Raw genomic sequence first — 15,348 nt, forward strand, 5'->3', positions numbered from 1 at the left:
CAGTCTTCTTTGTTGTTAGATTTGACCAATAAACAGTCTTTAGAATCGTTGTAAAAGTTTCTAAAAGTTCACTCTCAATTTTCTCGGTGTATTTCACTCTACACTCATCAAATACTTTGTGAATGGGCACCAGTCTGTGGACCACACTTTGAACAGTGCCACTCTATGGGTACAGGTGTGCTGGAAATGCTTAACAACTGGCTCTCTGAGGCAGGGGTAGTATTTCCCAATTTCCATATGTAAACATTCACACCAAGGTCAGTTTCAAGCTATCGATGAAATGTCACTAAACAGAGACTTGGAAAGAGATTTGCACAATTACCTGGCAAACTGAGAAGAGCCAGTTCCAGCACCCCACTGGTAACCCCATTTGATGAAAGAAGATTAAAAAAATCTTCTTTTGAGGGCTCGTTAAATTATTGTTGGCTGGACCAAATCACCCAAATCAGGAGACCTTTGCCCTCAACAGAAACTAGACAGCGGGTTGAGGTGGGCCTTCTCTTTCTGGTGGTCTTCAGCTGGGTCAGAGCAGACCATCTGATCCAACTCTACAAATCCAAGATCACTTTGACCATCACTCCTGTGTAGAAGGCCCGCAGCTACTAAACACAGATCAAATCACAGCTTGCTTTGTGGTTAATCAAGTCTTAGGATAACTTGTTTACATCAAAAAGGTGTCGTTTGACTACTGTACAACTCTATGTATATGTATATTTTGGAATTCTTTTGTTGTCCTTTTGTGGTTTTAATCTATGCTTCTTATGGGTTTGTCATTGTATCTGAAAGAGTTTCTAAAATTCAGTAACAAGGAAGTGCTAAATAATTCCTCAATGTAGCTTTATAGTATGTGACACAATAGTTTAACCAGTCAGAAGGTTGTTGTTGGTTTTTTTTAAAGATTTTATTCACTTATTTATTTGAGAGACAGAGGGTGGGCTAGCATGTGCAAGGGGAGAAGTAGAGGGCGAGGGAGAAGCAGACTCCACTCTGAGCTCAGAGCCTCTGGTGGGGCTCCATCTCACGACCATGAAATCAGGACCCAAGCCGAAATCAATAGTCAGATGCTCAACTGAGACTGAGCCACCCAGGCATCCCAGTCAGAATGTATTATTGAGAAGATCTAAAACATGGGCTTGAACCTACATCTGTTTTGTGGCCGTCTGACACATGTGTGCTCTTGATCACAGAGGATAACCAGAATGATAAGAAAGCCTAGTGGTTTTTTTTTTTTTTTCTTTTTTTTCAGAAAACCTTCACCACTACAGAAAAAAATAATTCCTGGCACAGGCCTTCCTGAGGCTTTCAACACCAGCATTATCTTTCCATTCAAATAGAGACAATATTGAATAGTCAGCTAGACGCTGAAATAGGATAAGAATCTGTTCTCTCTCTCTTTTTTTTTTTTTACTTCTCCTTCTTTTCCTCTTCCTCCTCCCCAACCCCTCCCCCTCCCCCTTCTTCAGTAATTTCTTAACTCAATGTAAAAACCAGTCTCTGCTGTCTATGCTCTGCAGTGTCCTCTGAATGGAAGTGAGGTCATCAAAATCTGTAACTACACTCGTGCTGATCGTCCTTATAAATAGGAGTCCTTTCACCAACTTTGAGCTGGGGTAATAAATCATCAGGATCCAAATAAGAAAGAAAATCAGTTTATTTGAAATGAACAAATAAATATATCAGGCAAAGGAAAGCAATAACAATGGTTAAAGTACAATATCTTTTCTTTTTCATGTTCCAGTTGAATAAAAGGAGCACTTGCATTTTCTTTTTGAGCACTTACATTTTTTAATCACAACTTTAATCAATGTTACTATTAGATAAGAGAAGTATTTCATTTATGGCATATACGCCACTTGTCTTCTCTTTCTGTCTTGACCAAACAAGATTTATTTACTTGTGTTTCATCTTCTTGAACCCCACTCTACTGCACCCCTCCTGGCACTCAGACTCCAGTGGATTCTAAATTATTCATGGTGCTGAATCATGAGAGTAGAATTAGAAATATATCTATATATCTATATATATAGATATATATATATCTTAGGAGAGAATATATATATATCTTAGGAGAATATATATATATATCTTAAGAGAATATATATATATATATATATCTTAGGAGAGAAGAAAGGATTCAGAGCCTAGCCTGTAAAACCAGTTAAGAGTGACGCTGGGAAAAATTGGGGATTTGGTTGTATGAGTTTCTGGAGCAGCCTTGAATTGCAAAAGAATTGGGGCATGAGAAGGAAGGGGATTATGGGAAGTGTAAGTTGTGTCTTGGATCTCCTTTCTTCTCTGACAGGGGGCATTCTTAAAGATTGGAATTCCTTTTAAATTTCTGTTTGAAAATTGATGGGCGGTGCTTCTTTGAGTGTAACTGTGGTAACTGTGGCAGATTTGTGCCAAGCCCCACAATGCAGTGAAATCTCATAAGATTTGTGCCAAGCCCCTCGAATACAACACCATAGTAAGTGATTCCCGGCCTCTGTTCAGTTCCCGTATTCAAGGTAAGGCAATCTCAAATTCTTACCTTCTTTGGGCATCGGGGCTGGGCCTATTGGGAAAGCCATGTGCCCAAGATACTCCCTCTCCAGTCTTATCCTAGTGGATTTCTTGCATTGCTCCTGTGCCCTGCAGGTCCCCATTGATCAAAGTACTGGGAGTTATCCCTATAGATCCAGAAGGGGAGCTGACAGCAGCCAGCAGGTGGCACCAAATTGCAGTTGGCCCCAGGGAGTGTCCCCAAACCCCATCATTAGACTGGAAATAATGTGACACCCTCCTTTCTATGTTCCCTATAGCACATCCCATCATGGCAAAATTTCTACTGTAACTCACAGCAAATGAAATAATACTCTATTTGGCTGCATTGTGCAATTTTGATTATCCACACCGAAAGAGGAAACAGGGTAACTAACGAGGCATAAACAACCCAAAAGATCAGACTTTCTTTGTAAGAATGTGGCATTTCGTTTCTTTGGACTATGAGTGGGCAGACTGTCCTGAACATCCATTTTGAGCAAAATAACGAGTTTACACTGTAAAGACTTGTCTTAAGAGAAGTAATGAAATTAACTGGTTTCACTAGATTTGAAGAGATAGATTGATCTTATCCTACATATGGTCACTCCCCGTCCCACCCAGTCTGGTCTTCCAATGAATAACTGAGACTGAGCATCATCCTGAGTAGGGTTATCCCTGCAAACCTTCCTGGAAGCAGAAGGTAGCTCCACAGTAGATACACTACCTGACACTAAATTGGGTGAAGTGAGAAAATCAGCATTGCATGTGTTTGCATTAGTAGCCGGAGGCTTCACTGTAGCCCAGAGGGAGAACCCAGACCAGGCTGGCTTTGCTCCTGGCTCTGCCCATCTCAGGGGGCACTGGGAACCTCCACTGGTTGCATTACCTCTTAGGCACCTGAGCTGAAAACTGTAGACGATGGGCTGGGAATTGCTGAGCTCTGTTCAAATTAAAGGATGTATAGTCCATGCACTAAGCCCAGGTGGAAGGTTTTCCCCGCGTGAGCCTCTGGCAATCATTCATCCCGGGTAACTGAGTGGTGGCTACATTTATATTGTTTACGTTACCCCCCCACCTCCAGGGCTTAGTTCCATCAGGTAATCCCTAGGAAATAGCAAAATATTTCTTTCCCTGTTTTACGGTTAAGGAAATTACTCCAAATCACAAGCCAGTGAAACCACAGCACAGTGTAATAGGATCCTTCTGTTTATTGTTCCTTATAGGACACTTCCTTTGAGTGGCCTCAGGAAACATCCTAAATATTAAAGCAAGTATTTCATTTAGTGAGACGGCCCAGTGGCAGCTCAAACGACAGTTGGATCCTGTGGTCAGGAGTAGCTGATTTGGTGTGACAGTGACCGCCCACTGTGAGTGGGAGCGGCCTGGGGGGTGGGGGTGCCATGGAAACACAACAGTTGGAATCATTTTTAAAGAGGTCTTAACAAACATCTTTAGAAAGCTGGTCAAGGAATTGTTCTTTTCTGGCAGGGCGTTCACTTGAAAACTTCATCATTCTTTTTTGATCTGTATTTTGCACCTCATGCTCCACAAACGGAAAGCTAAAGAGAGGTGTGTAAAGCTTCTTCATGTAACCTCACAGTCCTAATCAGGTAGTTGGGGAGGAGACCAGAGGCGACTTCAGCCGGAGCCTCAGGGAGGACCTCAACTCAACCCTCACAGGTCTAGAAAGGACATGTTTAGGCACAGACTCAGGCCTCTGAGTTGATTAAGTTGCCTTGAAGGACAGGATTTTCGGGAGCCACCTCACCGCCCCCTCCACAAAGAGAAACAAGGGAAACTACAATAGGAGACTTTTTTTTTATTTATTTATTCATGAGAGACAGAGAGAGAGAGAGAGGCAGAGACACAGGCAGAGAGAGAAGCAGGCTCCATGCAGGGAGCCCGATGCGGGACTCAATCCCAGGACCCCAGGATCATGACCTGAGCCAAAGGCGGACACTCCATCACTGAGCCACCCAGGTCTCCTACAATACTTTTGTGCAGTGTATTCCCTCTTAGAGGACAGTTATGCTCAGAAAAAAACAACAAAAATTCAAGTGGAAGTTTATATAGTGAGCATCTATCCAGAGGAAGGAGGGAAGGAAGGAAGTAGGGAGGGAAGAAGGGAAGGAGGGCAGGAGGGAGGCAAGGAAGGAAAGGAGGGAGAAAGGAGAGGAAGGAAGGAGGAAGAGAAGGGGGGGAAGGAAGGAAGCAGGGAGGGAGAGGAGGAAGGAAGGAAGGAAAGAAGGATGGAAAGAAGGAAAGAAGGAAGTAGGAGGAAGAAAGAGGGAAAGAGGGAGGGAAGAGGGGAAGGAGGGAAGAGGGCTGGAGGGAGGGCAGAGACCAAGACAGGAAGGGAGCAGGGGGGATGGGAGGGAGGGGGACAGAAAGGAAGAAAGGGAGCTCCAGGACCCTGGGATGGCCTTGGGCGCTGCCACGCCTGCCCACCAGGGCACTTCCCACTGTGTGGTTAGGATGAGACCACACTTGCTCACAACCTCTTTGCTTTCTTCCTTCCTGTCCCAGTGTTTATTATCAACCACTGCAATCTTCTCCAGTGAGTTGCCTTGTTTAACATTAGCTCTAGTTAATATTTTCCTGAGCCGGTAGACGCGTGTGTGTATATATTACCTCTCAGGGGACTGTTGCCCGGGAGGGTTTCTACAGAGGCTATTCTATGTTGATTCGTATTAACTTCCATTTCAGAAATGTCCATCTCAGAGGTCGAACTGTTTTCCAGCCTTTTTTCCCTCCGTCTGGTGGGAGTGGCTCCCCATAGGAGGCTCAGATGTCCTCCTTACGCGGGGATCTCACTTACTCTATCAACGGACTTGTTTTCATGGTCAACGTCTTTGTGTGTTTCGTGTGCACTGATTTCCAGTGGATGTTAATTACGATACAGAAATTAAAACCCACACAGAAATCACAGTGTCTCTGTTTTCACTGTCTTCCAGTGTCATCTTGCATTACAACATATAAGAAGACACCACCTCCAGTCCCACCCAGAACTACCACGAAACCTTTCATTTCTATCACAGCCCAGAGTAGCACAGAGTCTGCGCAGGATGCCTACATGGATGGACAGGGCCAGCGAGGAGATATTATCAGCCAGTCTGGACTGAGCAACTCCACGGAGAGCCTGGACAGTATGAAGGCTCTGACAGCCGCCATCGAAGCAGCAAATGCCCAGATCCACGGCCCGGCAAGTCAACACATGAACAACAACCCCACCACCGTCACTACCACGACCACCATAGCCACTGTCACCACAGAGGACAGGAAGAAGGATCACTTTAAGAAAAATCGATGTCTCTCGATTGGGATACAGGTAACAGCCTCCCTCTCTGTCCTTTGAAATAGGGACCCCAAACTTAAGAAATGTAGCACTTTTTCTTTTTCCAGAAGATTTGCCACCTGGCCATTTCGGGTGACGGGGCCATGCGTGAGACCAGATTTTTAAATGATTGGCCCTGGAATTCCTACACGGCTAAATGTGACTTGAAAAATGACAAAGATATCTTGTCTGTAAGCATTATCAGAGGCTATTATTTTTGTTCTCTAAATCAAATGTGTGACTCAAAACATTAGGATAGCTAAACAAACACGAACACAATCAAACACAAAGTGCCCTCAATTCCGAATGCACATTTTGATTCTCAAAAAAGGAGTGGACGTCCAAGAATAACCTGGGTTACTGGGTTGTGTTACAGTGTGTTCGACACTATTGAGTAACCACATGAGAACAAAAATGTGAATCACTTCTCATACACGTGGGAGTGAGGGAGAGCAAGACCAAAGCGACTGGTAGTGTAGAAAGCAATCACTCCCATCACAGCTTCATGAGCAAAGAATGTGCAGTAGTTTCAGCATAATTGTTGGTTATTTAATCATGCATTTCAAAAAATGGTAGATAATTCAGCAGGCTTCTCAGTTCAGTCCAGTGTTTTCTGCCGCTCAAAGATAAGATCAGACTGATTCTTGTTTTTCACATCTGTTCAGCTTGGCTTACCCTGCTAGAAATTTCCTTCTCTCAATGGAGAAGAGTCATTCCTTTCTCCCTTTTTTCTTGTGCCATATCGTGCAGGTGCCCTTTGAATAATAACTTCCTGACGTGGTGGCCAATAAATCTATTCACAATGAACCAACTCTAAGGCACATCTAAAAGCCAGGCGTGGGGTAGGTTTTCACAATTATGATGTATTTCACAGTGCATTCTGCACAGTGCACTTCTAAAGGGCAATTAAATTTTTGTCTAGTAGCAAAGAGTCAAATGGTTTTTGTTTTGTTTTGTTTTGTTTTTTAATATAATTTACAGGTTACCATAGCACAAGTTGTCAAGTTTCCTAAAAGAACTTGTGGTGTTGGTGCCTGGTACTAGAAGACACGCAAGCACATGCGCAAAGCCAGCCTCCACACACCCCCCCACCCCGTGTCCACTCCCACCTCCTCCTAGAACCCAAAGGATTTGGAGGAGTAGGGAAGAGCTGGGGCCCAGTCGTCCGTGCTGTCTCAGGCAAATGATGTGATCTTCCTGAGCTCGTTTTCTTAACTATCCCTCACAGGATTATTTTGAAGATTGAATTTACAAACTCCAGCTTTCTATGGGGGTACAGAATTTCAATTTGGAAAGACAGAAAAATTCTGGACGTGAATAATAACAATGATAGCACAGCATTGTGAATGTACTTAATGCTGGCTGGAACTATAGGCTTAGAAGGGGTTAAGATGAAGAACTTTATGATATATATATTTTATCCACGATTAAAAAAAAAAAAACCAACTACCTTCCTTATCTGGCACATAGCTGGTACCCAGTCATGTTAGCTTTCTCCTACTTCCCTAATCTTCAGTTAAGTTTTTTCTCTGTTTTACTTTATTTTTCAGTAGATAATATATTCCTCTGGCTCAAAATTCAAAAGTTATAAAAAGACGTTCAGTGACTATCTCCCTCTCATTCTTATTTAACAGAAATATTAAATCAGTTCTCTTTGCCAGAGGAAATTAATATAACCAATATTTGCATCTCTGTACAGAGATACTTGTGCATATTCAAGCAATTATATATTTTAATTTATTCCCCCTTGTTCACCCAGATGTTAGCATACCTCACACTGTTCTATATCTTGCCTTTTTGTACTTAATAATAGCATATTTTAGAGGTTTGTCAGTTTACCGTTCATTTTATTTAAAAGCGTCTATATATCTGTCTTAACTCAGCTTCCAGGTGTGCCAGTTGGTCTCCTAGGCTCTTTTCCAAATAATTTTTTTTTGAGTAATCTCTCGAACTTATAGACCCCCAAGATCAAGAGTCACATGCTGTAATGACTGAGCCAGCCAGGCGCCCCCTCCCCAAATAATTCTTACTCAGAATAAGGCCTTCATATACATGAAATCCACCTTATATTATTGTTATTTTCACCCAGTAAGTTGGAACTACTCTGAAATCCACATATAATGTTGGGGAGAAAGTTTTGTTTCGACACCATTCTGCCTCTTAAATATTTTAATAATTTAGTGACCGAAAAAATTGCTCTAACTCTTCTTCCAATCACTGTTCACTATCATAGAAATTATATGGAAGTACTGAGTGCTCTACATGATTGTCTCATTTAGCCCCTACAGCAACCCTATAGCATAGGTGGTGTGATTATCTCTACCCTATAGATGAAAACACAGAGAGGTTAAGTAACTTGCCCAAGGCCACACATCTTCCATTGACAGAACTTAGATTGTACCTTGGTGTTTAATGTGACCATGCTATACCACTTCTTTGATGGAGCATAATAAATAAGTAAAAATTCAAAACGCAAAATAGTCATTAAATTTCAGTGCACTATAACCTAATTTAAATCCTTCTTTTTAAAGATGTTATTTATTTATTTGAGAGAGAGAGGGATCCCTGGGTGGCGCAGCGGTTTGGCGCCTGCCTTTGGCCCAGGGCACGATCCTGAAGACCCAGGATCGAATCCCACGTCGGGCTCCCGGTGCATGGAGCCTGCTTCTCCCTCTGCCTGTGTCTCTGCCTCTCTCTCTCTCTCTCTGTGTGTGTGACTATCATAAATAAATAAAAATTTAAAAAAAAGAAAAGAAAAAAAAAAAAGAGAGAGAGAGAGTGAGTGGGAACGAGAGGGAGAGAGAATCTGAAGTAGACTCCGCACTGAGCACAGAGCCCAACACGGGATTTGATCCCATGACCTCAAGATCAAGACCTGAGCAGAAACCAAGAGTCAGATGTTTAACCAACTGAGCCACCCAGGTGACCCCCCCCTAATTTAAATACTAATCCCCAAAATATATAACACTAAGATCTTGGGCTCTTTCCCACCCTTTACCTCTTTAGGGTCAGAGTTTCCAAACCTTCCCCAACATTTTAAATTTAATCCATGCCTAATAACTAACATTACAATAATTTACTTTACAACTTGTGTGAGTTTAGACCAATTACTTAATAGTCCCAGTCTCCTCATCTGGAAATTGAGAATAACAGTCACTATTCCACAGGGTATTTTATTATAGGTTGTAGTAAAAATTGACTGATACAATGTATATAAGGCTCTAAGTGTGGTGGGCTCACTAAATATCAGAGCTGGTTATCATTACCTTCCTCTAAAATCATAATCAGACAAACATGCTGAAATGTTATCATCTACCAAGGTTTTCTTAATTTTTTTCAGGACAGAGATGTAATTACTAAATTTCTTGAAACATTTTGAAAGTCGCTTCACAAATTTAAATAGATTACCCTAATTACTATGTAAGAGTGGTGAATTGTGCATTTTTGGATCTAAGGGGGGAAAAGTCACAAAGATAAATTTGCATACAATGACTAAAGCTTGGAAGATGACAACACTTCGATGCAAATCAGCTGTAGGTTTAGATGGGTGGGGTGGGGCTCAAACACAGAGTGCAATGTCCTCCATCTGCAGAGTGCAATGTCCTCCTTCCTTTCTCTCTTTCTCTAAGCATTGAAGATCGCAGTTCTTAAGGGAAATACCTATCATGCATCTTTGGGAAAAGTTTCATTGGTTAATTTTTCTACTACCCCATGTTGTAAAGCTGTAACATCCTGCTTTGGCTGACACTCTAAGCATTTTTCATTGCTAGGAGTGTAGCCACATGGAACCTGTTAGAATCCCATTCAGGAAAACAGAAACGACGCTAAGTTCTCAAACAGAGGCAGTTTGATAGACAGTTCTATAGGTATGGGAAGATTAAGAGAGCAATAATGGGATGCATGAAGCAATTACCACTTCTAGAACTAAGGGAGCAAAAAGAGAAAGGTGGGGTACCCATAGTTTTGGAGCTCAGGGGAGAGTCCCCAGTACAAACCACCCCTGGACCACAGCAGCAGGTGTAATCAGCTGGTGCGGGAAGTCTAAGGGAGCAGTGCATCTGGTGCATGGTTCAAAGGGGCTGGAAGGTGGAGCACAGCTGCCTTCACATGCTGGAGTAATGCCTACAGAAGGGGGAAACAGGAAGAAAGTCCCTTCCTTTCTTCCACCTTCTTTTGTTAGACTATAACTGGAAGCTGGCCAGCAATGAAGCCTGGGAAATGTAATTTGTAGAGTCAAAATTTGTAGGCCCCAGTGCCACAGAGCAGATGGGTATAGAATATGGGCCTGGAGCTGCTAGACAATAAGTAAGTCACCAGAAAAAGGCACTTTGTCCAATAAATAAAACAACCATAAGCATGTGTATTAAAAAGCTTAAGATGGGTAGGGTGAATTTCTAGTCTTAGTTCACTTAAGTCTTAGAATACTTACTTGGAGTGGGGTGCCTGAGTGCCTTAATTAGTTAAACATCTGCCTTTGGCTCAGGTCATGATCCTGGAGTCCTGGGATCAAGCCCTCCATTAGGCCCCCCGCTCCATGGGGAGCCTGCTCCTCCCTCTCCCTCTGCCTGCTGCTCCCCCTGCTTGTGCACATACACTCTCTGTCAAATAAATAAATAAAATCTTAAAAAAAATACTTACTTGGTATTCAAGTGGGAACATTTTATGGCACTAAATATGATTCTATAATATCTTGAAGTATGTATTCTTTTTATAACATGACTCCAAAATTCAAGTCAACAATTTTATCTGGTGCTTTTTCTGGTGGTCTAGGGCTGCGCAGGTCAAAGGGAGGGTAACTGGTTGCTCTGGATTTAGAGCAAAGTTGTATGTCTTTCTAAAAAGTCAAGAGTCACGTTAACGGTAATTTGATTTCCTTAAAATTACAAAATAAGTAGTGTATGCATATGGTATTGTCATATAAGAGTCATACAGTATGAAAGTATACACAACAAAATATGAAATCCCCCCTTCTGGCAGCCCGGGTGGCTCAGTGGTATAGCGCCCCCAGGGTGTGATCCTGGAGATCCGGGATGGAGTCCCACATCAGGCTCCCTGCATGGAGCCTGCTTCTCCCTCTGCCTGTGTCTGTGCCCCTCTCTCTGTGTCTCTCATGAATAAATAAATAAAATCTTAAAAAAAAAAAAAAAGGAAATCCCCCCTTCTTTCTGCTTCTGACCCCTCTGCCCTTCCTGGAAGGTAGCAGCAGGTTATAGTGTCTTTTAGTCTCTCAAGAATTATTTCAAGTATAGCTGAGTTTCATGTAGTAGCTTTAGACCTTAACTTCTCCACCTCCAGATATTAGATTGTGACTTCCCTCCAGGATCACTGAACTCATGTTGACAGCCTAAAAGAGCTTTAAGCCTAATCTTGACATTACATAACATGTGGTTGCTTTCTCATTCTTTGAATTAAAAAGGAAAGAACATTAAGTTATCTGAGATTGTACTCCTAAGCCTTTCTTACTGATTTCCTTTAATGCCTTTCCATGTGTAAAGAGATCCATGTTATGCCCCATGTGAAGAGATGAGTCCAACTGCCAAGTTGAGTGAATTATTTCAGAGGATGATACAAGCCAAGTGAGTTGTTACTGTTAATTGAAAGAAGGCCTTAAGAAATAAAAAGGTCATATCATCTCTGATTCATAATCAATGGACTTAAAACAATGAAGGAAAGCTGTGGAGGGAGTACTGTGGAGGGAGTATTGATAATGAGCCACCTCTTGGCCAGACTCTATCTACTCAGGCTACTCTGAAATCTCTTCCTGACAAGGCCTCGACTTTTGTGCTTGTGTGTCCCTTTCCATCACCCAGTTTTAATGAGAATCCCGCTAAGTCAGCTAAGCCAGAATGCCCCAGGATTGGTGTCTGGACATGTTCTTCATCGGATCATGCTCCACATCCTCTATTATCTCCCAAGTGATGCCTGATTACCCTGGCCTGCCCCCAGCAAGGACTCTGGGATGTCCCCTCTTATCCCTGGGATCTATTCTCTATAATTTTCTACCCACTGACAAGCCTTCACCCTGTTCCTTGGCTGTAAATTTCTACTTTTTCTTGTTGCATTTGGGAGTCCAATCCCACTATGGTCCATATGCCTATCACAATAGTTTCCCTGAATAAAGTGTACCTTGCCAATTTTTTAACAAATGTCACAAATAGTTTTTTCTTTAACAGTACTCAGTACATTCAGACTTTGTAAACTTTATTTTGATGTCCTTGAGGCTTTCTTTTTTTAAAGATTTTATTTATATATTCACCAGAGACACACAGAGAGGCAAGACATAGCAGAGGGAGAAGCAGGCTCCCTAAAGGGAGCCTGATGTAAGACTCGATCTCAGGACCCCAGGATCATGACCTGAGTCAAAGGCAGATGCTCAACCACTGAGCTACCCAGGCGTCCCTATTTTGATGTCCTTGAAATCAGAAGCAGTGCATATTCAGGAAGAGATATTTTAGGGGGATTTATCTCAAGTCAAAACTCCAGAGGTAATTTTAATGGATTCTGAAAAAGAAGAGATATTACAATCATGATTTCCAATCATGACATATTAAAACTAGAAATTAATGCTAAGCAGATAACAAAAGCTCGCCATCTAAAAATATTAAAAAATATTCTAAGTAACGTTTGAATAGAGGAGGAAATTCAAGATTATTGTGAAATAAATGACGAGAATCCTATAAATCATCACTATGGGTCATGATCCTAGCTATGATCTGAGAAGAATTCATAGACCTAAGTTTTTTCATAGTTAAGCAAGAAATATCAATCACAATATAAACAAGACTCAATTCACAAAGTCAGAAAAGAATGATAAATTGAAAGGAGTTATTAATGATGAGAGTAGAAATAAATGCATTGGAAGACAAAAACAGCAACTTAAGTAGAATTGATACATTAAGCCAAAATTGGCTTTTTGGGAAAAAAATAAAGAATATGTCTGATTGAGGCTTATACTTACCCCAAATGGGAAACTGGGATAGAGTCACAGAAAATTTCCATCATTCAAGAAGCAAATAATTCTTGTTTTATTTAAAGTATTTAATAATACTGGGGCACCTGGCTGGCTCAGTCAGTGGAATGCATGACTCATAATCTCGGAGTTGTGGTTTCAAGCCCTATGTTAGGAGTAGAGATTAAAAAATAAAGTCTTTTTTAAAAAGTATTTAATAATACAAGAAGAGATGCCAAGATTCTCAATATATTTTATCAAATAAACATAACTCTGATACACGTGAAAGAATACAAGATAAAGAACTATAGGAAAACATGCTTATAAATACAGATGCAAAAATTCTAATTAAATTTGAAAATATATCCAAATACATGTTTTTAGGGCACCTGAGTGGCTCAGTCAGTTAAGCGTCTGCCTTCAGCTCAGGTCATGCATGATTCCAGGTTCCTGGGATTGAACCCCACATTGGGCTCTTTGCTCAACAGGGAGCTTGCCTCTTCCTCTCCCTCTTCCTCTGCCTGCCACTCTGCCTACTAGTGCTCTCTCTCTGTCTCTCTCCCTGCCAAATAAATAAATAAAATCTTAAAAAAAAACACACATATTTTAAAAATAATACACCATTACCAAATAGTGTATGTTACAGAAATTCAAAGTTATTTTAGCTGTAGGGGGGAAAATATGACATCCAGATGCATGCTAAGAAATACAGTATTGTATAAAATTCAGAAGTCATTCCAACTATTAACATGATAAAAAGCATCTATAAGAAACTGAATTAAACATATTTAAAGGTGAAATGGTAGAGACATTCCAATTAGGTTCAGAAACTAGATATAGATGTCTGTTTTTCAGAGATTTATTCAAAACTATTTACCCTTATTAGCCAATACACAAAGCAAGAAAGTGAAATGTGGTCTAAACATTCCAAAGAAAGAGTAAAATTGCTTTTTTTTATAAAGATTTTATTTATTTATTCATGAGAGACACAGAGAGAGGCAGAAACACAGGCAGAGAGAGAAGCAGGCTCCATGCAGGAAGCCCAATGTAAGACTCCATCCTGTAACTCCAGGATCACGCCCTGGGCCAAGGCAGGCGCTCAACCACTGAGCCACCCAGGGGTCCCTAAAATTGCTTTTATTTGCAGATAATATGCATGTCCACTTGGAAAATCTAATGGAAACCACTGAAAAATCATTAAAATTCAGTAGAGTGAGGGGCACCTGGGTGGCTTAGTCAAGTGTCTGACTTGATTACAACTCAGGTCATGATCTCAGGGTCATGAAATTGAGCCCTACCTGGGGCTCCACACTCAGAATGGAATATGCTTCTCCTTCTCCCTCTGTTCCTCCCCCTGCTCTCTCTTTCTCAGATAAATAAATATAATCTTTTTTTTTTTAAAGAAAGAATTCAGTACAGTGAAACAATACAACATAAATACAGAGAAATCAATAACTTTTCTGTATATTATTAATAAACGGAAAATGTGATGAAACAAAACAAGCCCATTCACATTAGTAACAAAAAAAATTTAACATGACTGAGCTTCACACAGAATATATAGGAATCCCTGGGTGGCGCAGCGGTTTGGCACCTGCCTTTGGCCCAGGGTGCGATCCTGGAGACCTGGGATCGAATCCCACATCAGGCCCCTGGTGCACAGAGCCTGCTTCTCCCTCTGCCTATGTCTCTGCCTCTCTCTCTCTCTCTGTGACTATCATAAATAAATAAAAAATTAAAAAAAAAAACACAGAATATATAACACCTATCTGAAAACAATCTAAAAACTTCCCATAAAACATGAAGATCTGAATAAGTGGAAAACTATTCAATATTCCTGCACAAAAGTACTCCATAATGTAAAGATAGCAATTCTCTCAAAAGTTATACAAAAATTTAAAGAAACTCTAATAAAAATTCCAATGTGATTTTTATCAATAGCCAGAAGCTGGAAGGAAGGATTTGACAATCTGATGTTAAATTTATTTAGAAGCTAATACTCCAAAATAACCTAGAAATTTTAAAAATTACATTAAAAAAAGAATTACAGGAAGACTCACACCATAGAAATTATCAAGATCTATTACAAAATTGGATTAGGAAAATAAATGGGAGAAATAATAAGACCAGAAGATCAGTAGACCAAAAACAGGGCTGTATACATGGGAATGTTTGGATGAAGTTTGATAGAGCATAAAATTGGCATCTCAAATTAAAAAAAAAAAAAAGGATTAGTTAATAAAAGGAGCCAGATAAATTGATGATGATTCATGTAGGGGAAAAAAAAATTAAATCTCTACTTTCTTACACACGAAAAGTTTAGAATAGCTGATTTAAGAGCTAAATATGAAAAAGAAAAATGAAAGCATGAAAGTAAATACATGAGAACTTTAAAAATTATGCTCAGGGTAAGAAGCCATACAAGCCATACAAAATTTTACCACACAATGATTTTAAGATTCTGTACAATGAAGGTCAAAGTTTTAAAAACAAATAATAAAAGACCTTGGCTGGTTCAAGTGGTAGACCATAGGACTTTTGA

At 40.6% G+C, this 15,348-nt stretch overlaps 1 protein-coding gene and 1 long non-coding RNA gene across 32 annotated transcripts in view; one reads left to right on the forward strand and one right to left on the reverse strand.

Moving 5' to 3' along the window:
* The window catches only part of DLGAP1 (DLG associated protein 1), an 874,662-nt gene that overhangs the window by 797,337 nt on the left and 61,977 nt on the right, over positions 1 to 15,348 (forward strand). For 26 of the 30 annotated variants that reach the window (XM_072828886.1, XM_072828884.1, XM_072828893.1 and 23 more), the window contains one exon: positions 5,478 to 5,851. In XM_072828886.1, the coding sequence (XP_072684987.1) occupies positions 5,478 to 5,851 (374 nt within the window). The remainder of the gene's footprint in view (positions 1 to 5,477; positions 5,852 to 15,348) is intronic. The other 4 variants (XM_072828882.1, XM_072828883.1, XM_072828904.1 and 1 more) reach the window with 1 other exon arrangement.
* The window catches only part of LOC140634999 (uncharacterized), a 34,744-nt gene continuing 31,512 nt past the window's right edge, over positions 12,117 to 15,348 (reverse strand). For both annotated transcript variants that reach the window (XR_012032350.1, XR_012032351.1), the window contains 2 exons: positions 12,816 to 12,972; positions 12,117 to 12,358 (listed from right to left, as the gene is read on the reverse strand). This is a non-coding gene — a long non-coding RNA (uncharacterized lncRNA). The remainder of the gene's footprint in view (positions 12,359 to 12,815; positions 12,973 to 15,348) is intronic.

The sequence above is a fragment of the Canis lupus genome, chromosome 6 (genome assembly GCF_048164855.1).
Source record: "Canis lupus baileyi chromosome 6, mCanLup2.hap1, whole genome shotgun sequence".
NCBI classification, from domain to species: domain Eukaryota; kingdom Metazoa; phylum Chordata; class Mammalia; order Carnivora; family Canidae; genus Canis; species Canis lupus.